General features: G+C 58.0%; 4 protein-coding genes across 12 annotated transcripts; 3 read left to right on the top strand and 1 right to left on the bottom strand.

The window, feature by feature from the left end:
• Positions 1–1322: 1322 nt before the first annotated feature.
• On the top strand, positions 1323–4639 carry CIMAP1B (ciliary microtubule associated protein 1B). Of its 4 annotated transcripts, none has more exons than XM_061204534.1 (7): positions 1323–1422; positions 1805–1945; positions 2033–2236; positions 2503–2607; positions 2693–2809; positions 2906–3070; positions 3189–4636. In XM_061204534.1, exons 1-7 carry the CDS (start codon positions 1341–1343, stop codon positions 3263–3265), a joined length of 891 nt encoding a protein of 296 aa, XP_061060517.1. In that variant the 5' UTR covers positions 1323–1340; the 3' UTR covers positions 3266–4636. The 4 variants fall into 4 exon arrangements, with proteins under 4 accessions (XP_061060517.1, XP_061060516.1, XP_061060519.1 ...); XM_061204533.1 differs by having other exon boundaries at positions 2693–2814; positions 3189–4635; XM_061204535.1 differs by having other exon boundaries at positions 1339–1422; positions 1705–1945; positions 2693–2814; positions 3189–4635.
• TYMP (thymidine phosphorylase) lies at positions 3487–6279 on the top strand (the record flags this gene model as incomplete). Its single annotated transcript, XM_061205982.1, is given in 6 exon segments — positions 3487–4271; positions 4273–4315; positions 4777–4815; positions 4817–4872; positions 5244–5474; positions 6240–6279. Coding segments are annotated over 5 exon segments (1131 nt in total), but the record flags the coding sequence as incomplete, so codon positions are not given.
• A 456-nt stretch (positions 6280–6735) lies between these two features.
• On the top strand, positions 6736–8739 carry LOC133100360 (protein SCO2 homolog, mitochondrial). 4 transcript variants are annotated; one of them, XM_061204353.1, is made up of 2 exons: positions 6736–7114; positions 7300–8739. In XM_061204353.1, the coding sequence occupies exon 2, from the start codon at positions 7915–7917 to the stop codon at positions 8710–8712; it is 798 nt and encodes a 265-aa protein (XP_061060336.1). In that variant the 5' UTR covers positions 6736–7114; positions 7300–7914; the 3' UTR covers positions 8713–8739. The 4 variants fall into 4 exon arrangements, with proteins under 4 accessions (XP_061060336.1, XP_061060335.1, XP_061060338.1 ...); XM_061204352.1 differs by having other exon boundaries at positions 7903–8739; XM_061204355.1 differs by having other exon boundaries at positions 6736–6979; positions 7903–8739.
• Positions 8740–8882: 143 nt separating this feature from the next.
• NCAPH2 (non-SMC condensin II complex subunit H2) lies at positions 8883–19533 on the bottom strand. Of its 3 annotated transcripts, none has more exons than XM_061204350.1 (20): positions 19331–19533; positions 15953–16054; positions 13268–13323; positions 13101–13185; positions 12957–13025; positions 12778–12857; positions 12563–12696; positions 12394–12477; positions 11788–11918; positions 10998–11069; positions 10730–10796; positions 10480–10587; positions 10327–10380; positions 10124–10194; positions 9951–10044; positions 9793–9861; positions 9640–9695; positions 9460–9561; positions 9216–9365; positions 8883–9149 (listed from the first exon to the last, which is right to left on the bottom strand). In XM_061204350.1, the coding sequence occupies exons 1-20, from the start codon at positions 19436–19438 to the stop codon at positions 9009–9011; spliced, it is 1833 nt and encodes a 610-aa protein (XP_061060333.1). In that variant the 5' UTR covers positions 19439–19533; the 3' UTR covers positions 8883–9008. The 3 variants fall into 3 exon arrangements, with proteins under 3 accessions (XP_061060333.1, XP_061060334.1, XP_061060332.1); XM_061204351.1 differs by having other exon boundaries at positions 9460–9558; positions 9793–9864; XM_061204349.1 differs by having other exon boundaries at positions 9793–9864.
• Positions 19534–19607: the final 74 nt, after the last annotated feature.

The following is a 19607-nucleotide window of genomic DNA, read 5'->3' on the forward strand; positions in this document are numbered from 1 at the left end:
TTCACACCAGTTAGAATGGGCATCATGAGAAAATCTACAAATGACAAATGCTGGAGAGGGTGTGGAGAAAAGGGAACCCTCTTGCGCTGTTGGTGGGAAGGTAAATTGGTACAGCCACTATGGAGAGCAGTATGGAGGTTCCTTAAAAAACTAAAAGTAGAATTACCATATGACCCAGCAATCCCACTACTGGGCATATACCCTGAGAAAACCATAATTCAAAAAGACACATGCACCCCAATGTTCATTGCAGCACTATTTACAATAGCCAGGTCATGGAAGCAACCTAAATGCTCATCGACAGACGAATGGATAAAGATGTGGTACATATATACAATGGAATATTACTCAGCCATAAAAAGGAACGAAATTGGGTCATTTGTAGAGACGTGGATGAATCTAGAGACTGTCATACAGAGTGAAGTAAATCAGAAGGAGAAAATCAAATATCGTATATTAACGCATATATGTGGAACCTAGAAAAATGGTACAGATGAACAGGTTTGCAGGGCAGAAATAGAGACACAGATGTAGAGAACAAACGTATGGACACCAAGGGGGGAAAGCGGCGGTGGGGTGGGGTGGTGGTGGGATGAATCGGGAGATTGGGATTGACATGTATACACTGATGTGTATAAAATGGATGACTAATAAGAACCTGCTGTATAAAAAAATAAATAAAATTCAAAAATTCAAAAAAAACATTTTACTGTTTGCTAAGAATTATTTTGAATTGTGATCAAATCATGTGTCCTATTATATCTCTTTATTCATCTCGTATGGACTTTTTTTTTTAATTGAAGTAGAGTTGAGTTACAATGTTGTGTCAATCTCTGCTGTGCAGCAGTGACTCAGTTATACACACAGAGACACTTTTTTTTCATATTCTTTTCCATTATGGTTTATCACAGGATATTGAATGTAGTTCCCTGTTCTATACAGTAGGACCTTGTTGTTTATCCATCCTATATATAATAGTTTACATCTGCTAATTGTATGGACTTTTTTGTGGCCCAGTACATGATTATTTTCTGTAAATATTCCATGGGTTTAAATAGATGCAAAGTTCTCTCCCTACACATAACAATTAAATCAAGCTTGATTTCTTTATTCTCGCACTTGTTTTTTGTCTGCATATCTGTCCATTTCTGGAATGGGTGTATTGAAGCCTGGGGAAGGGTGAGGGCAGAGTTCTGGTCTGTGGCACAGCCTGCAGGACGCCTGCCACAGCCATGGACTCCAAGGAGGAGAGGCGGGGGGAGGGGAGAGGCGGGGGGAGGGGAGGGGCGGAGCCAGGTGGGACGGTCCGTCCGGTTGCCTGGAGGCGCGACCTGGACACAATGGGGTCTGGGAGCTGGGCCGGGCAGGGGCAGGAATCCAGACACCCCACCCTGCCTTCCCAGCCAGGAGACACAAGAGCAGGTCAGTGCATCAACTTCGGGGCCCCCCCTCCGGCACCAGGTCCCCCACGCCGCTCCCTCGCCCCGGTATCCTCCCCCAATGTCCCTAAAATATCCCAGTTCTCCAGAACCCCGGGGAATTCCTCTCCCGCAGTGTTGAATCCAAACTTGGAGCGCGCACATACACCTCCACTGAACTCATTTTGGGGGTGGGGGACGAGAGACGGCCTCGAAGCTCTGTCCCTGCCCCGCGCCCCTCTGGAGCCGGAAAAGCTACCGTTTGTTTCCCTGGTATTTGGGATAGGCGCGGGCCCCGCCCCGGAGTCCGGCCCGTCTGGAGGGGATAGGGAGTGAGGTCCCGCGAGTCAGGGTGGAGGGGCCGGGGCCGCCACCTGTGTCCGCAGGTGTTGCCGGCAGCAAGAGCTCCCACCGTACCATGGGCTCGGAAGTCTGGGTCGGCCCGTGGCGGCCGCACCGGCCCCGCGGCCCCATCGCAGCGCTCTACAGCGGCCCGGGGCCCAAGTACAAGCTGCCAGCCAGCACCGGTACCAGCGGCGGGCCGGGGGAGGGAGGCAGGCAGGGGCTAACCCTAACCCTAACCCTAACCCTGGTGATGCTGGGGCGCCCCGCAGGTTACATCCTGCACGACCCGTCGCGGCCCCGCGCCCCCGCCTTCACCTTCGGCGCACGCCTCCCCACGCAGCAGACTTCGCGTGGCCCCGGGCCAGGTCACCTGGTGCCCGCTCGCATGACCGTGCGCGGCCGCGACGGCGCCCCCGCCTACTCCATCTTCGGCCGCCCGCGCCACGCAGCGCCCTTCCTCACTCCCGGACCGGGTCAGGACCCTGGGACCCCGGCCTCCCCAACGCCGAGCCGCCTCCAGGGACGCCCACTCGGGAACCTCCCCCACTGAGCCCGAGTCCCCCTCGGGCACCCTAACACTCCAAATTCGGTTCCCCCATCTCCGGATCTCAAAAGAGCTCCAAGCCTCACCGGGCTTTGACAAATCGTGGCTCGAATTCCCCCTAATCCCTGGACTCCAGCCCGGGCACCTATCAGGTCCCCAATGCAGTTCCGGCCCACACCCCGGTCCGCCCCGCAGGCAAGTACTTCCCGGAGCGAGCGGGGAACGCGGCGTACCCCAGCGCGCCTCGGCACACCATCGCTCCCCGAAACTGGGGCCTCCGCGCGGAGTCGCAGACCCCAGGTGAGCCCAGGAAGGCCCACCCTGCACTGGCTGCGGCGGGGAGACCGGCCGGTCCTCAAAGACCCACCCTCGCTGGCTCCCCCAGGCCCCGGGACCTACACTGTGCCCTCGCTCCTGGGCCCGCGCGTCGTCGGTAAAGTTTCGGCCCCGATTTACTCCATCTACGGCCGCAGCGCGGTGGGCAGCTTCTGCGAGGACCTCAGTAAGGTGGGGAAGGGGCTGCCCGCACCGCGCGGCGAGGGGTCAGCGGTCGACGGGCCTGGAAGCCGGACACAGCGCCCCTCCCGCCCTCCCGCAGACCCCCGGGCCCTGCGCCTACCCTGTGGTGAGCCCTGGGATCTACAAGCCCCGGGCCCCCCAGTTCTCGATGCTGGCGCGGACTTCGCTCCCCCAAGGCAACAGCCTGAATCCCGGGCCTGCAGCCTACAACGTGGACCAGGTGCTCTGCAGTTCAGGGTCAAAGGTCAGAGGCGGGGTAAAGGGGTCCGGGTCGGGATCGAGGGTCTGAGGTGCGAGGTTGGGACCCGGGAGCCCTGCGCCGGCCGGCAGCGCCAGGCCAGCGACGTCTCCTGGATCCGCAGCACCGGAAGCCTCGCGGCTGGAGCTTCGGGATCCGGCACTCGGACTACCTGGCCCCGATGGTGATCGACGTAGATGACTGACCAGCCGGGCGGGCGCGGCCCCACGAATGTTTCTTAAAACCTCTGGAGCCAGCAGCCTGTCGGCCTCTCTGTGCTTGCGGCGAGGCGGGCGGGCAAAACGGGAAGGTGGGCGGGCCCGCGAAGTCCCGGACTTCTCGAGCTCCCGCAGGCCCTCGTGATTGGCCAGGACAGAAGTGAGCCGGGTCGTCCTGCCCCTCCGAGGCGGCGATTGGCCTAAAACCCCGCCTGTCGGGAGGCCCCGCCCCTCCGCGGCTCCGGCCAGGCGCGCAGTCCCAATGTTCCCACCCTGTGGCCTCCCGCTAGACGGGACGGAAGCCGGTTGGGATCCGAAGAGGACCGGCGAGCGCCGCTGTGCAGGACAGGTACGGCCCCGGATCAAGTTGTGAGACCGAGACGTGAGAGCCAGACACGGAGACATGCACACGGGCGACACAGACACGGGACTGAGGGGCGGACACGGGAGAGAAACGAGAACGGGGTCCGGACAAGGGCACTTGGCCTCAGTGACACGGACACAGGGCGGCGACAGGTTCCAGATGTGTGTCGCAGCCCAGAGTGGTGGCGGCCCCACCTACCTCTGTCGCACCTGCTGATCTCTCCCGGGGAGGGAGCCAGAGCCCAAGCAGCTGCCGGGGCTGATCCGCCTGAAACAAGGGTACATCAGAGGCTTCGTGCGCGCTGTGCTGGACCGGACGCGCAGGGCGCACACATCCGTGCGTGGGGACGGCTGGCTGCCCCTGACCCCGACCCAGAGGTCAGGCCCAGAGACTGCCTGCCCCCAGGGACGCCACAGCGCCCCACCACTGTCACTGACACTGAGGATAACCCATTGCTGTGGGAACGCCCCCTGCTGTCTACACCACCTTACCCGTGCCTAGGGGCCATGCTCTTGGCCATCTGGCGAAGCATGAATCTGGAGGAGACCGCGGCCCTGGCCAAGTCTGGGCAGCAGCTGGAGTGGCCAGAAGCCTTGTGCCAATAGCTTGGGGACAAACATGCCCTGAGGCAGAGTCCTGGCACCTGCCCTGGCTGCCTGTGGCTGCAAGGTTAGAAGACACTTCCTCTCCAGACCAGAACCTCTGACCTCAAAAAGGCCAGCAGCCACAGGCAGCTCCTAACCTCACGCCTGACCCAGACAGAGCCCCCAGAGGCAGGGCCCAGGCTTCTCACCCCCAGGACAGAACTTAGATCTCCCTTCCCGTCAGCCCCCAATAACAGGACCAAATCATCCAGCTGCCCCTTCCCCTTCGGTTCCCAAGGGAAGAGCTGTGTACTGCTCTCCCTCCATCCCCCAGACTTGTACCCCCAGCAATAGGTACCAGCCTCCTCCCCCCACTGACACCCCCCATCCCAAACCAGGACAATTTATTTTCCATTCCCTCTCCAGCTGGACACCCACTACACTGCTCAGTAAATACTTAACTCCAGCTGAGTCCTAACCAAGGAAGGTGAGGAAAAAAGTGGGGGTGGGGAGGTGACTGTGCACGTGAACAGCATCCTTGCCTAGCATGTACCAATAGTCAGCAGACGTGGTCTGGGGCACGTGGGGGGGCACCTTGGGTAAACTTGAGTCTATTCATGGATTCACTGTCACCCAGAGCATGTATAGGCGGGCCACTGATTGGTCATTGATCTCGGTTATTGATAGAAACATTGGCCAGAATCTCTGAAGGATCACTAGGGAGGATACTGATCAGTTATTCATGGGTCATTGGGCTTTGGTCAAGATCATCAACGGAAATTTGATTGGAGTCATTAATATGGACTTGGTCAAAATAACTGATGGGCCTCTGATCAATCATTAATGGGCCATAGGACATTGATCCATATCTTTGATGGGTCATTAGTGAGGACTTATCGGAATTGTTCACGTCACTGGTCATTATTTTGGACATTTGTCAAGGTTGCTGATGAGTCCTTGGTCAGGGTCAGTGATGCAATCACTGATCAGAGGCCACTGAGGGTCACTGGGAGTCCTGATGCAGGGGAGGTTGGCCAGATGCAAGGGCTGCCAGGGCAAGTGGGCTGCTGTATTGTGGGTCAGAGCAAGAAGCTTGTTCCTGCAGACGGAATCCTGCATGAAGCAAGAGATGTGACGGCCACTGTCGACAGCCTGCCACTCATCACGTGTGACCTGACCCCAGACTCCAGGGTCCACCTCCTGCATGTTAAAGACCCCTGACCTATGAACACACACAACCACAGGTGATCTGACCCAAACCCAGGGTCAGTGTCCCACATCACAGGATGCCTGACCACCCACTCAAGAAGGTGACCTGACTGATGCATCTGTCATCCCATCACATAGGGGACTTGACCTTCCATGCTCAGGGTCCCTGACCCCTCATGACTGACCCGAGTCAGCATCCCCCGCATCTCATAGGAAGCTGCAGGATCTCCATCACCTTAGCCTCCCCCACACAGCCTTCATCCTCAGGAAGAAGGCAGTGGACAGCCTGTCTGCTCTGATGGTAGGCAGGAAGTTCAGAGAGGCCGCAGTCCTCCCCAGCCAGGCACAGGCCCCGGAGCATCTGGAGCCTGTGTGGCCTCTCCATAGGGGTCCCCATGTGGCTGTGGCATGTCTGTTGGCGTGGATCTCCTTATGTGGCCCCAACCTCCCGTTCATAACTCCAGCAGCCTTGTTCCTCAAGGTGAGCCCTGTCTCACCCTGCCTCTGCCGGGACCGGCCTCACCGCTGGCAGTCCCCCCCCCCCTACTTCTTCAACTCCCACCCAGTGACCTTATCCGAGCAAGGCTAACCTGGCCTCGGGTCTGGGGAAACCCTCACGGCCCTCCCGCCCAGGCCGGGTACAAGGTCTTCCTGACCCCCACCGCTGAAGTCAGGCACACTGCCGCTTCACGTCTCCCCCGCCCCCTCACTCCAGGGGAACTGGCAACCAAGGGTGCATCAAGGGCTGGAGTTTGCACGCGAGACGCGGGGAGGGTCCACACTGAACCGTGTCTCCGCAGGTTGGCATGGGGCAGCCGCTCTGACCGCCAGGGACAACCCCGCCGTAGGCCACGCCTTGGAGTGGAGGAAGCGCTGCTGTGCTTGGACGGCCTGGGGCCACCGGGCCTGCGGACCCGGTCACCCATCACCAGGCTCGGTGAGGGGACAGGGAAAGGGGCACCCGCTCTGGCTCAGCCCTACGCCCAGAGACCCCCCTCCCCTCCTGAGCCCGGCTCCTCACTCCCCGCCCCACCGCGCGCGCAGGCCGACACGCAGCAACGAAGCCCGAGAGGCGTGCAGCCATGCGGGTACCTGGTGCGCCGGGGCCGTAAGCCAGAGGGCGATTAGGGCCGGCGACTAGGGACAGCGCCGAGCAAAGAGCCGCCGCCGCGGGGGGCGGGACCGCAGGGAAGCCCCGCCTCCAACACGTGACCTCTGGCGGACCCGCCACCTTCGGCGCACGCGCACGGCCCAGCGCCGGCCAGCTCCATGCCAGTCTGCGCGAGCGCGGTGCCGTTGACGCATGCGTGCTGGCGTGGGGCGAGGCGGATGGCCTCAGCAGCTTCCCAGGTCGCGTTCCCAGACTCCTGGCACCGACCCCGGCGCGCCGGGGGCCTGGAAGACCGGCCCGCGAGGCGCGTTCCGGGAGGGCGCCCTGAACGGGGCTCCCGGGGGAAAGGGGCCTCCCGGAGAGGGGCCCTGGAAACGTTCGCAGGCTGCCTCCGTTTGCAGGTCCATCTCGTGCACCGCTTAGAACACGGTTTGTAAAGGAGGAAGCTGGTGTGAACAGGGTAAGGGACGTATCCAAGGTCGCCCAGCCCAGGAACCGTCGGACGGGGCGGAGGCCGGACGTTTAGGAGTCTTCCAGAGGGTCCTCCCAGCAGCAGCTGAACAGGTGAGGCGGCGGGGGGGGCGGGGTCCTAAAACCTCCGCCTAGCAAACCTCCAGAGGGCCCTGAGAAAGGCACAGAGGACACCGAAGCAACAGCAGGGCGTGGGCCACGAGCTCAGAGCTGCTGTCGGGTACCCGGCTGTGAAGAGAGTGGGCTCGAGGCAAGTGGAAACCTTGTTTCTCTTCCAGGGTGACTGCCGGCCGGAAGGTTCTACGTGCGAGGGGCTCGGGGGGGAAGGCGCTGCAGGCTGCGGTGCGGGTGGCACAGGATTTCCGCGGGGCTGGGGCCCAAAGCACCACGGTTGAAGCGGCCTCAGAGGGGAGAGGCTGCAAAAGGGCCGGAGGAGTCAGTCTTGGGGAGGTTGAAGCCAGAGACTCACCTACCTCCTTTCAAGAAATGGGAGTTTATTGCAAACAGATAAATATGCTCAGGAATCCGGGCGAGGCATGCGTTTGGAATGCTCTTGGTCAGCTCAGACGCTCAGGTGCAGGCGAGGGCTGGGCTGGTTAGAGCTGCAGGCACAGGACCGGGGGCACGGTCCGGGTGGGATGCGATAGACTGAGGCTCTCAGGCTAAAGGACAGAAGAGGTAGGGGTGGACGCTTGATGACACCTAAGCTAGAGTTTGAGGTTTCAGAGGTGAAGCAGTTCTGATCCCAGGTGAGCAGCTGCTGATAGCAGAGCCTGTGTAGGGCTGGTCCTTCAGATGGCAGCAAGCATCTCCAGAATGATGGGGTATGACCCGGGAGGCCGAGGCACCTTCTGGCTCCTGACACCCTTGCTGTTTTCTAGGAGCGTTAGGCCATGCTGTTGCTGGCTCAGGCACCCAAGGCTTGGCACAGGCTCTTTCAGCTCAAGCCTCCAGCCCTCCCTAGGACCCCAGGAGAGGCCCAGCACGTGAGGTACCGGCTGCTATCAAGGCAGGGCCCTGCAGAGACAGGAAGGCAGGACCAGCCCCAGGGCCCTGGGCTACGAACTAGGTTGCTGATCACAGCCTTGATTGGGGCTGGGCTGGGCGGGGTCTGGCTGGCCATGAGGGCCGAGAAGGAGCAGCGGCAGCAGCAGCGACGGACAGAGGCCCTGCGCCAGGCTGCCGTGGGCCGGGGTGACTTCAGCCTGCTGGATCACCGGGGCCAGGCTCGCTGCAAAGCCGACTTCCGGGGCCAGTGGGTGCTGATGTACTTCGGCTTCACTCACTGCCCTGACATCTGCCCCGAGGAACTGGAGAAGCTGGTGCAGGTGGTGCGGCAGCTGGAGGCGGAGCCTGGCCTGCCCCCCGTGCAGCCCATCTTCATTACCGTGGACCCCGAGCGGGATGACGTGGCGGCCATGGCCCGCTACGTGCAGGACTTCCACCCCAGGCTGCTGGGCCTGACCGGCTCTGCTGAGCAGGTTGCCCAGGTGAGCCGCAGCTACCGCGTGTACTACAGCGCTGGCCCCAAGGACGAGGACCAGGATTACATCGTGGACCATTCCATCGCCATCTACCTGCTCAGCCCTGACGGCCTCTTCACAGACTACTACGGCAGGGCCAGGTCGGCCGAGCAGGTCGCAGACAGCGTGCGGCGCCACATGGCTGCCTTCCACAGCGTCCTGCACTGAGCTGGGTCATTAAAAGGATGTGGTGGAGCTGTGTGTGCCTGAGATCTATACCAGCAGCCCCTGGAGGCCACGGCAGCAAAGGGGCTGGAAACGTGGTTGCTTCCTGGGGTGCAGAGGACGGACAGCCCTTTCCTCCACATGAACAGTTTTGTAAAGGTTTTTTAAAGGGATTGGCGGGATGGCAACACTTTATTGGGCTGGGCGAGCCAGGAAGCAAAGTGGAGTGAGCAGATGCATGCCCAGCACCTGCGGGGGACAGGGCTCCAGGGCCCAACCCTGGTCTCAGTGCTCCCCACTCAGGGCTGGACCATGGAGGGGGCAGCATAGGTCTGGAAGCGCTTGTGGGCCCGCTGGTACGTGAGCAGTCTCAGGGACATGGTATCCACCGCCGCCTCTAGCCCAGGCTGCTGGGTGATCTCCACTGTGTAGTCATTAGCCTGTAGAGACAGTTCGTCAGCAGAGACCAGGGACCGCTTCCCTCCCAGGCTCCCAGGCCCACTCACCAGCTGCAGGGAGGCCAGCATGGAACGACACACCTCAAAGGCAGGCTGGCCAGCCACCAACTCCGCAAAGGGACACCACTGGTTGAGCTGGCTGAACCTTGAGACTACCTGGTCCCCGTAAGCGTGGATGTCAAAGGGCACGTGCTGCTCCTGCAAAGGGGAGGGGCAGGTCCTGGGGCTGGCCCGAGGCAGGCAGCAGGAGGCTCCGGCCCTCCACCAGAGGCCCTGGCCCGGCCCACCGCACCTGCTCCTGGAGCAGGGGCTGGATGACGTCCTCCCAGTCCCTGATGCGCTGGCTCAGCTCTGTCTCCTGGACAAACTTCTGCGAGGTGGCGATGAAGAGCTCCTGGGGGAGGAGCAGGGGCTATCGCCTCTGTGCGGGGCCCACCGCCCGGCTCCCCCACCCACTCTGACCTGAGCCTACCACGTTCCTCCGGACCAGCTCCTCGTAGCTTAGGGACGCCGGCATGGCTTCCGCTTCTGGAAAAGGGCAGCCATGAGGTGCTGCGGCCGTGAGCCTCACCTTCTCCTTCCTCCCCTCAGGGTCCCCTGGCCAGCAGCCCGCTCCCAGACCTACCCAGGTCTGCGTCTTCCCCGGGCTCGGCTCCTTCAGGCTCTGCGTACTCCTCGGGCTCTAGAAAGTCACCTGCTGGGAGGGGAGGACCCGAGCAGGAGGCAGGTTAGCCCACAGCCAGCGCTGAGCCCCGACACAGCCTGCCCCCCGTAGGCGCCCACCTGCCGCTCCCAGGTCCTCCAGGGAGTCCTCCAGCCGGTCCTCCTCCGCAGGCCACGGTTCCTCCTGAGCCCTCGGCCGCCACCGCTCAGCCGCCTGCGCAGAGAGAGCATCTGAGGGGCACTGCCTCTCCCACCAGGGGCCAAGGGGGGTCCAGGCGGTGGCCGGTACTTGCCTCCCTCCTCTGCAGCTTCCGGAGGCTCTCCAGCTGCTCCCTCACGTGCCTCCAGTACAGCGCCTCCATGTCTGCACACAAAAGCCTTGTGAGAAGGGCTCCCTCACCCTGCCCAGGTCCACCCGAGTCCACCCAGGCTGAGGAGAGGTGGCAGAGCATGGTGCCATCATCCCTCAGAAGAGCCCACAAGGCCCCGGTCTCACCTGCAAAGGAAGGGCCCTTTCGCCGGGGCCTCCTGCTGTCAGCGTGGTCAGCATCTGCAAGAGGACTGGGTCAGCAGGCGCCAAGCCAAGTCCCACAGCCACACCCGGGCCCTCGGGCCCTCTGGCCCTGGCCCAGCCCCCAGGCCCACGCACAGGCAGCCAGGTACCACTGATGGAAGTCCTGCAGCTTGACAGCACCCTTCCTCTTACGCTTCTGTCCTGGAGCCTCCTCCACACAGGGGGGCACAGAGTAGGGCCTACCTGGGGGCAAACAGACGGTCTCGGAGCACAACCATGGCCCAGGGCAGATCACCGTGCCCACGGGCCCTGGAGCCCCAGCCTCCACTCAAGCCAGGTGAGCCCAGCCCCGGATGCCCAGGGGCAGTGCCCCTCCCCCAGTTACCTTTCCTGAAGGGCTTAGAGTCCAGGGAGTCGAAGGGGTCCAGGCCCTGCCAGGGGTCTGGGGTCTCCTGAGCACAGAGCACAAGCAGACACAGGAGAGTGGAGGACATGCACCCTCCCCCCAGTCGAGAGACACAGGGAGGGAGGTGCCCTGGGGCTGCAGGAGAGAGGTCCAGTTCTGGGGAAGAAGACTGCTCAAAAGACAGCCACTGCAGAGGGGCCTCAAGCATACCCTCCCTGCTGGGGGTCCAGGCCCCACCACCCCTCACCTTCAGCCGGGACGCAGGCTCCAGGGCCTCCCTTCGCTCCCGTAGTGCACACCTCCTGGGCTGGGCCGCACTCTGCAAAAAAACGCCGAGGGTTCCCCTCTCCTCCTCCACCCAAGGCTCCAGGCACCCCAGCAGCCCTGCTCTGAGGCCAGACACCAAGAACCCTGCAGGGACCTTCTCTGGGGGCAGGAAGTTCAAATAGTTTAATGACTAAAAAGTAAAACAAAAGTTCTAGGAAAAACTTGAGGAGAACATACAAATCAGTAAACTAGTGGTCACGGGGTACTTTTTCTTCTTTAAAAAACAGAGAAAAAAGAATAGAACGATGTGATACCCATGTATCTACCAGGCAAAATTGACAAATGTTAATATTTTTTCCTATATGTGTCAAGATTTTTTCTTATAAAAAAAAAATTTCTTAGCTCTAGGCTGGAGCACAGAGCTGACCCTCGGGGGTGAGGGAGGCCGCCTGTCCACTCGTGCCAGCCTGGCCTTGGGAGAGTCAGCTCTGGAGACCAGCTGCCATTCTGGGTAGTAACCTTGAGTACCAGCCGCCCCCCTCTGACAGCAGCAGCTGCTCTGCTCGGAGAGGGGAGAGACATGAAAGCTGCTGCCCAAAAGGGCAGGGTGCAGGGCCAGGTCTAGGGCTGGCTGGGGGACGCACCCACTGCCCTGGTGTGCAAGGACCAGAGAGGGGGCAGAGACCAGGGGACTGCCTTCCCTGTGTAAGCGAGACTGTCCCCGCCAGGGCTGAGGGCTAGAGCTTTGCAGGCCGGGTGGTGGGTCCCACCTGCTCTGGGCTCCTGGGCTCCTGCGGCTCCATCGGGACCTCAGGGGCTGAGGCCTCGGGGGGCTCTGCTGCCCCCTCTGTATCCTCTTCCTCACCCCCACCTCCGGGCACTGGGCCTTCTGGAGTGGTGCCTGGGCAGGGAAGGAAGAGACCAGTCAGCCCCAAGGAGCCTGAAGACCAGACAGCAGAAGGGGGGCTGCCCCTCCGGGATGAGGGGCCGACCCAAGGAGAACCTGAGAGGCCATTCCTCTCTCAGCTCCGTTTGTTAGAACCAGAGGATGCGGCAGGGCGTTTTACACTCTCGTCATACTGCTGCTCTGTTTGGTTCATTTTATTTCTTAGTAATTTTTCCTTGAAATGCTGCCACCTCTGTCTGCCCAGAGAGGAGGGGGTGGGCCCAAACCTCAGAGCCCCAGAATGGTCAGGGGGTGGTCACTGAACCAAGACAGCACGTCTGGCCAAGGTGGGCCCTGAGCACAGAGGCCTGCTCCCCACGCCTCACCCCTCCATAGGCTGTACAGCGGTGGGCAGGCTGGGGTGGCTGAGTGCAGGGCCCCATCCCTCCCCCCCCCACCCTGCGGCTCCACCTGGCCGCTCGCTCCTCACCTGGCTCCTGGGAGGTGCTGAGCGCCGGGACGGGACTCCTGCACGCAGAGACTTCCATTGGCTGCTCCTCAGCCCTCCCGGCCTCTGGGAAAGACAGGGGATTGAACAGGGTCAGCCCTGCTTCCCCCGCAGAAGGCCCCTTCCTTCCCACCAACATCCGAGCCCTCACCCTTCTGGTTCCTCGGCAGCAGTGCCCCCATGGGGGACATGCCCACCGGCTCCAACATGAAGGCTCCTCTGGGGTGGGGGGTGCACGTATTCATCCTAAAATCCTTCCGGCTGGCCAGGACCTCCCCCCGACAGCTGTGCTGGCAAAAACACAGGTGCTACAGTGACCCTTCCCCAGCACAACCCACCCTCCACCCACCAGGCTCAGGCCCGCACCTGTACAGGGGGTTACTATTCTTCTCCATCTCATCAGGGGCTACCAGGGCCATGGGCAGGAGGGGGACGATGAGGGTCTCCTGAACAGAGGCCAAGAGTGGGTGAACCATGAGAACCCACGTGGCATGACACCACCTTCCAACACCCCCATCAGCTAAACGCAGGAGAGGGGCACTCACACTGGGGGCCTGGTCACTCCTCAGATCCACGTTAGCACGGGAATCAGAGAGGTCATCCAACGACAGGAACTGCGGGGGAATGGAGAGCTCAGGAGGGTGCCTGGCAAGCACAGGGGGCAATGCCAGGCACCCAGGAAACCTCACCTCATACTCCACTTCCTGGGGGGCCCTGGAGCCGGCATCCCCAATGGGCCCGTCTTCCCGCTCACAGGAGAGCTGCTTGGCCTGCCTGAGAGAGAATCAGTGCAAGAGCATCACAGGAGGCCCTGGGGCCTCCCGAGCTGCATGCAGGCCCCACCTCCAGTACTCACTTCTTGCCAGAGATGAAATCAAGAGCCTGGTAGACCAGCGAGTAGAGATATTCCACCTGGCAACCAGAAGCGGGCAGTGAGGATGCAGAAAGGAGGGGCCCTCCCCAGAGCCTTTCGAACTAGTCGTCCGAGTACACGGAGAAGCCCAGATGTCCTCTCCAAAACCCCCAGCACAATTCCTGCCAATGTGCCTGCCAAAAATACTTGTCCTATCAAACTAGTATGTTTCCCCAGAATTACCTAACAGCCGAAGCTCCCACTCCTCCTCCTGCGCCCTCACACCATGCCGCAGCAGGTGTGGCCACCTCCACACTGTGGCACCCCGCCCTGTGCCCCACGCAGCCCTGTCTGCCTTCACTGCTGGCACACCAACCAGCCTGCCTGCAGCCCGTGTCCCTGCTGCTCCAACCAGGGCCCAACCTGCAGGAGCACCTGGGGGTCTCTGCCAGCCCGTCACAGCTCCAGCCACAACCTGTGGGGCCCCACAGTTAAGGTGAGGGTTGGGATCTTCCAGACACCACAAAGCACCCACCAGGAGGGTGCATACACGGGCTGCCCCTGGGCCATTTCCTCTGGGGTGACAGCGCCTGGTAGAAGACAGCGGTGAGCAGAACAGATGGTGGCCCCTGATCGCATGGATCCCACTCACCAGGAATAAGAAACATTAACTTTCTCAAGTGTTTGCCACATACACAGACTGTGCTTCATGCTTCATCTCACTTACTCTGTCTGAATTAGGTGCCATCACTATTCTCACTGTATACGAGATAAACGGAGACTCCGAGAATCAAAGTAACCTCAATCAGTAGTGGGTGCAGGACTTGCACCAGGGATGTAGAAATCCAGTGCTGCACCATCTAATACAGCAGCCGTGAGCCACAGGTGGCACTATCAATTTAAATGTAATTAAAAGTTAATAAAACGCAAGATGCCTCAGTCACACCTGCCCTATTTCAAGGGCTCAGGAGCCGCACGTATTGGACAGCACAGATCACAGAACGTTCCCATCAGCTCGGAAGGTCCGGCTGGACGGCGCTGACTACAGCCAACGCTCCCCTCACACCTTCCAGACTTCGTGCTAACATTCTGCTACACCTGCTTTATCACATACCTACCCGTCTACATATTTGTCTATCGGTCCACCTTAGGGTTTGTGCTTTCAAAGTTAGTTGCAGAGATTCCTTCTTAGGACAAATGCAGGACAAAAGAATCCAATTTAATTGGATCATCTAGGACAAAAACCAATGAAATCTCAGACCATCTTAATAACTTACAGTGCCCAGAGGTAGGTCCACTGCACCCTGCGCCAGTTACCCTGCATGTAGGTTACTCCCCCTCCTCTGTCTGGTTGGGACCCCGTTACTGAGCTCCTCCACACACTTCTTCTGAACCCTTAGCCTCCTGTGCACTTTTTATTTTCCCCCCTCCCACTAAACCACCAATTTGGGATCAGTGCTGTGGTCCACTTTTCCATGCTCCTCCACTAGGGTACAGCTACTGCTGCTGGAGAAGAATTTCCAGCATTTAATCTTTTTTTTTTTTTTTTGTAGTACAGAGGTTTACTAACTCAGCCGATGGGAAGATCACTTGGCTCCCCAGTGTTCTTTTACACTTAGGTGGAAGAGTCTGTGGTGGAATCCACTTTTAAAATGAACATCAACATGTCCCACAGTTTCTAGGTCTGGGGCAAGGACCCAGCATCAATTCTTGTTCTAAGGTTGAGTCTCTGAAGAGAGAGAGTTCCTGCCAGTATGAGCAGGGAAGAGAGTTCAGCCAAGTGTGTCACTCCAGGGATGCTTTGACTTTGGTTTGTTGCTGCTGCTATTGGGGGCCAGCATTTAATCTTCATTAGACTACCAATGCTTTCAATTAATCTTTTATTTTGCATTCCCCTCAGCAAATATTTTGAACTTTCGCCAAACCTCACTCTCCAAATTTCCTATCCAGTAGCTGATTCTCAGTAGCTGACTTATATGCTCCATTGTGAAAACTGGGGCCGGCATTAGGTGTGAACTCTGCAAACCGTTGGGCCCACCTTCTCTGCATCAGTGTTTCTCCCTGCAGTCTCCTGAGATGAGTCGTCTTTTCTTCTTTTCTTCTGGTTCTTTGTTTCATCCATTTTCCTCTCCCAGCTCCCCTTTCCCCTCCCCCCACCCGGCTGGCCACCCCAGCTCCATGGTTTTCAATCCTGGTTGTCAGAGGGTAGTTCAGAAAATCCTGCGACCTGCCTGCCCCTCCGCCCCACCACCCGGGGATCTTGATTTAATCAGTCTGGGTTAGGCTGAGGCACTGGTGGTTAACTGGAGTGTAGCCTGGGTTGAGAGCCACCGATTTAGTATTTGCCCAATCTCTTTCCTTCCCTTTACAATAAAATGTCTTTCTTTCTTTTTCTTCTTCTTCTTCTTTTTTTTTGGCCACATTGCACGGCATGTGGGATCTTAGTTCCCCAACCAGGAATCAAACCCATGCCCCCGGGAAGCACGGAGTCCTAACTACAGGACCGCCAGGGAAGTCCCAACCCTGCAATTATTAAATCCAAGTTTGTTCTTCGGTGTTAAAAGGTGGCGAGGAATTGGGGGAGGAGGTGGGAGGCGCTGATGAGCCTGCCACCTGCCCCGGCAGGACATCAGACCTCGGTCCCACGAGACACTACACCACCAAGACCAGTAGCCAGGAGGGGCCCACCTTCTTACTGTAGACACACGCGGAGCCCTGGATCAGCAGTGCTGCCTCAATGAAGTTCATTGTGGTTTTGCCTTCGTCAAAAGAAATGCAGATCTGGTCCAGCTGCAAGACACAACGCAGGGCAGTGGGAAGTCTATGCACCCTTCTCGCCGGCAGCCCACCCGCCACCCCAGCTTCTCCCAGTGCCACTGGCCCAAAGTACCCATCACCACAAGCAGCCCCTCAGAACGACAGCTCTGGCTCTGCTTAGGGCTCACCGGTTGTGCATTTTTTTAGAGGCAAAAGACAGGTCTTTGTGATTTTCCCTACTTCCTGTAACCTCTGAGACCTAGTGTTTTGGAAGAGGGAGGCCCCTAGAGTGTATCATCCACAAACGGCCAGAGCTACACACCACCTCCTCTCCGGAGGTGCTCACACCTCACCCATCCTAGTCGGGGCCAACTCAGCCAGACTCCAGCAGGAAGACCCCCACCCCAAGAGAAGGGCTGAGGACCCTCAGGGGTGGGGGAGACAGAGACAAAACGCTGGGGTCTCAATCCTTGGAGCAGGAAAGTCAGGAAACACTTCCAAGTACATCCTCCTCCTTCCTCTGCAACCACCAACCCCTCAGCCCCTCATGAGCCCCAATTCCTACCACCCCTTAAATCTGTGTCCACCAACCATATGCCAACAGTCCCCAAGCCCACCTAGACCAGTTCTCTCTCCTAAGCTGCAGAACTGTGTTTATAGCTGCCCACTAGGTATGTCCACCAAGACATCCAAAGTCCCCAGACCCTATCTCCATACTTAACTCAGGATCTTCCCCACAACCCGCGCCTCAGGGAACAGTACTCTGAAGCCTCCACGTGGTTTTCAAGCCCTTTGCCCTTGCTCTCCATCTGCCTGGAACGTCCAGCCCCAGCGCGCTCAGACTGACCTCTCCAGCAGGCTCCCTAGGATGTGCCTCGGGCCTCGCCACCGTTAGGGTGGTCTTGTCACACTGAGTCTCTCCTCCCCCAGCGGACCGCGAGCCACACTAGGGCAATTCCAGCCTTCAGCTCAGCGCCCGGCACCGGCGTTCAATACACGTCTGATGAACAAGGGGGGACAACGGAGCTACGCCTGAAGACAGATCGATGCTCCCCAGACAGATGACGGGAACGGCATTTTAGGAAGAGCAAAGGCACCCACACAAAGGCAGTTAGCAGACACAGGTTTCAACGATTTAGGAAGATGAGTACTATGCCAACATGTCCAAAGCAGAGGGTGTGCTGGGGAATAAGGCGAGATGTTAGGTACTATGGTGGCACAACAAAGGGGGAGAGTCTGAGAGGAGCCACCATGGCACCACTTCTGCTAATTCCTGAAAGACAGAGGAAGTTTGTGAAGAGGACAGCAACATAAAATGTGTTTTTAAAAAAAAAAGAAAGAATGTTCTGGTAGCTATGTGGAAAATGAAAGGAGGAGAAAGACAAAACTAGAGGCAGAGAAATCAGAACTTCAGGGGGCAGAGAAGGTTTGGAAAAGCAGACACATGAAGCAGGAGGGGAGCTGACCAAGCAAGTAGGTTTACCAGGCATCCACAAGCACCCTGCTCAATGTGGAAGCCTGAATCCACAGCAGCCCCACCTAGCATAGCTCTCTGAATGTTCTCAGGAGACTCTATGTCCAAGCAGAGGTCAATTGCCAGATCAAGTGTCCATTTCACAAACATTTATTCTGCACCTACTATGTGTCAGGCATTCTATTAAGCAAAGGGGAGAGAGCAGGAACATAGTCCCTGCCCTCACAGAATTTACATTCTAGGGCGGAAACAAACCATAAACAAGTTAGAGAATAGCTTACGATGAACATTCTAAAACACAGAAGGTACTATGACAGAGAACTATTTTAGACATGGTGATCAGCTGATGTTTCAACTGAGAGATAGAGGATGAGAAAGAATTAGTCATAAAAAGAACTAGGCAAAGAATTTTTGCCATTGAGTGCAGAAAATATAAAGACTCTCAGCGAAGAATGAACTTGGGTGTTGTTGACTGACAGGTTCAAAAGAACAGGTGGAGAAGAGCCTGCCACAAGGTTAAGACAGTGGGCAGGGCCAGGTTCAGACAAGGAAATGGGGATTTTCTTCTGGGAGCAATGGAAAGCCACTGAGGGGTTTCAGGCAGGGCAGTGCTGCAGCCTGATTTTAATTTTTAAGCATCACACTTGCTGCTGGGCAGAGCATGAATTGGATGGGGCCAAAAACAACAGTAGGGAGGCCAGGAAGGAAGGTTTTAGCATGAATGGGAGCCAAATTGTGGCCTGGATCAGAGAAAATGGAAAATAGATGAACTGAAGTGAAATTCTGGTGGCATGAGAGAATTCACAGGTGAACTGGTGTGGAGTGTGGGGTTTCAATAGCTCTTAGCGTTCACCTTGGTGGAACAGTAGTGCCATATACCACGATCAGGAAGGCTGGGATTTGAGCAGGAAAACAAAGAGCTCCCCTTTATAATATATTAAACCTGAGTTGCCTGTGTGAAATCTAAGTGGAATGTCAAGATGAGCAGCTGTATACACAAAATAGATTCCGAAAAAAGACCTGGAATGGAAATATAAATCGAGGGAGGGGGGAGTAAATAAATAAACCTAGGAGTTGTTCTCATACAAGTGATACTTAAAATCATGGAAATAAATTAAATGGCTTAGGGGAAATGTGTAAAAAGATGGCTCAGGCCACACCCTGAGGAGCTCAACACTGAGACTGGATAGGAGAGAAAAAGTAGGTAACGAAATCGGAAGAAAATCAGAACACGAAAACCTGTTTCAAAAAAGAGGACGTGGTCAACCCACCAAATGCTGCTGAGTTGAATAAGATGACACTTCTGGTGACCCTTGGATTTGGTAAGAGGGATATCATTATTGATCAAGACAAGAGCAGTCCAAGCGGGCTGAGGAGTGAAAGTGAAGCGCAGAAACGGAGCGGACAGCTCCTTAACGACGTCTAGACACAGCTGTCAAATACGGGAAAAAGGTTAAATGCTGACAAGATGGAACATGGCAGTAGCTTGAAACTGGTTTGAAAATCTAACATCAGATATCCCTCTTACATCGTGATCCAGGCCTCTCACACACCCACACATGCACACAAATCGTATTCTACTCTATTAGAGAAAAATGCTGGTCGCCACTCACTAAATCGATTTCAAGGCTCACTAACGGGTAGTTAACAGGAGCTGTAAGGACAACTTCAGGCTAATCTGATAAAGGATGATTTCGAGGGGCAGAGACGGGGCTGGGAAAAAAGAAACGAGCCTGAGAACGAGTGCGATCAGAGCGCCAGACGAACACACAGCAGGAGGCGGCGGGGCCCCCGGCAGCCCCTGCCCCGCGCCACTCCCCGGGGGCCGCCCTCACCTCCTCAAGATATTCGCCCAGCTGGGCCGCCACATCCACCTCCCAGTTCTTGGTGAGGTCGCGGATGGGCTGCAGGAGGTGAGCGAAGCGCGCCTCCACGTCCTCCATGTCCGGGAGGGGCCGGGTCGGCCCGGGGACCGCAGGGCCGGCTTCGAGTGGCCCAGTGTGCTCAGCCCGCCACTAGTTCTGGCGCCATTTTACTGTTCCCGCCCAGGAAAATACGTAGCGCGCAGCGACGCGCGCACATCTCTGACGTGAAGCTGCGGAATCGCACCGG

The sequence above is a fragment of the Eubalaena glacialis genome, chromosome 11 (assembly GCF_028564815.1).
Source record: "Eubalaena glacialis isolate mEubGla1 chromosome 11, mEubGla1.1.hap2.+ XY, whole genome shotgun sequence".
NCBI lineage: Eukaryota > Metazoa > Chordata > Mammalia > Artiodactyla > Balaenidae > Eubalaena > Eubalaena glacialis.

What these genes read in the sequence shown, in the direction of transcription:
- NCAPH2 (XM_061204349.1), bottom strand. Translation starts at nt 19,438, where the DNA reads ATGGAGGACGTGGAGGCGCGCTTCGCTCACCTCCTGCAGCCCATCCGC. An exon ending in GCTGCCGAGGAACCAGAAGG is followed by an intron (nt 12,478 to 12,562) that starts GTGAGGGCTCGG and finishes TGTCTTTCCCAG; the next exon opens with AGGCCGGGAGGGCTGAGGAG. An exon ending in TCAGTGGTACCTGGCTGCCT is followed by an intron (nt 10,381 to 10,479) that starts GTGCGTGGGCCT and finishes GTCCTCTTGCAG; the next exon opens with ATGCTGACCACGCTGACAGC.
- CIMAP1B (XM_061204533.1), top strand. Translation starts at nt 1,341, where the DNA reads ATGGGGTCTGGGAGCTGGGCCGGGCAGGGGCAGGAATCCAGACACCCC. An exon ending in CAAGCTGCCAGCCAGCACCG is followed by an intron (nt 1,946 to 2,032) that starts GTACCAGCGGCG and finishes GGCGCCCCGCAG; the next exon opens with GTTACATCCTGCACGACCCG. An exon ending in CGCGGAGTCGCAGACCCCAG is followed by an intron (nt 2,608 to 2,692) that starts GTGAGCCCAGGA and finishes TGGCTCCCCCAG; the next exon opens with GCCCCGGGACCTACACTGTG.
- LOC133100360 (XM_061204353.1), top strand. Translation starts at nt 7,915, where the DNA reads ATGCTGTTGCTGGCTCAGGCACCCAAGGCTTGGCACAGGCTCTTTCAG.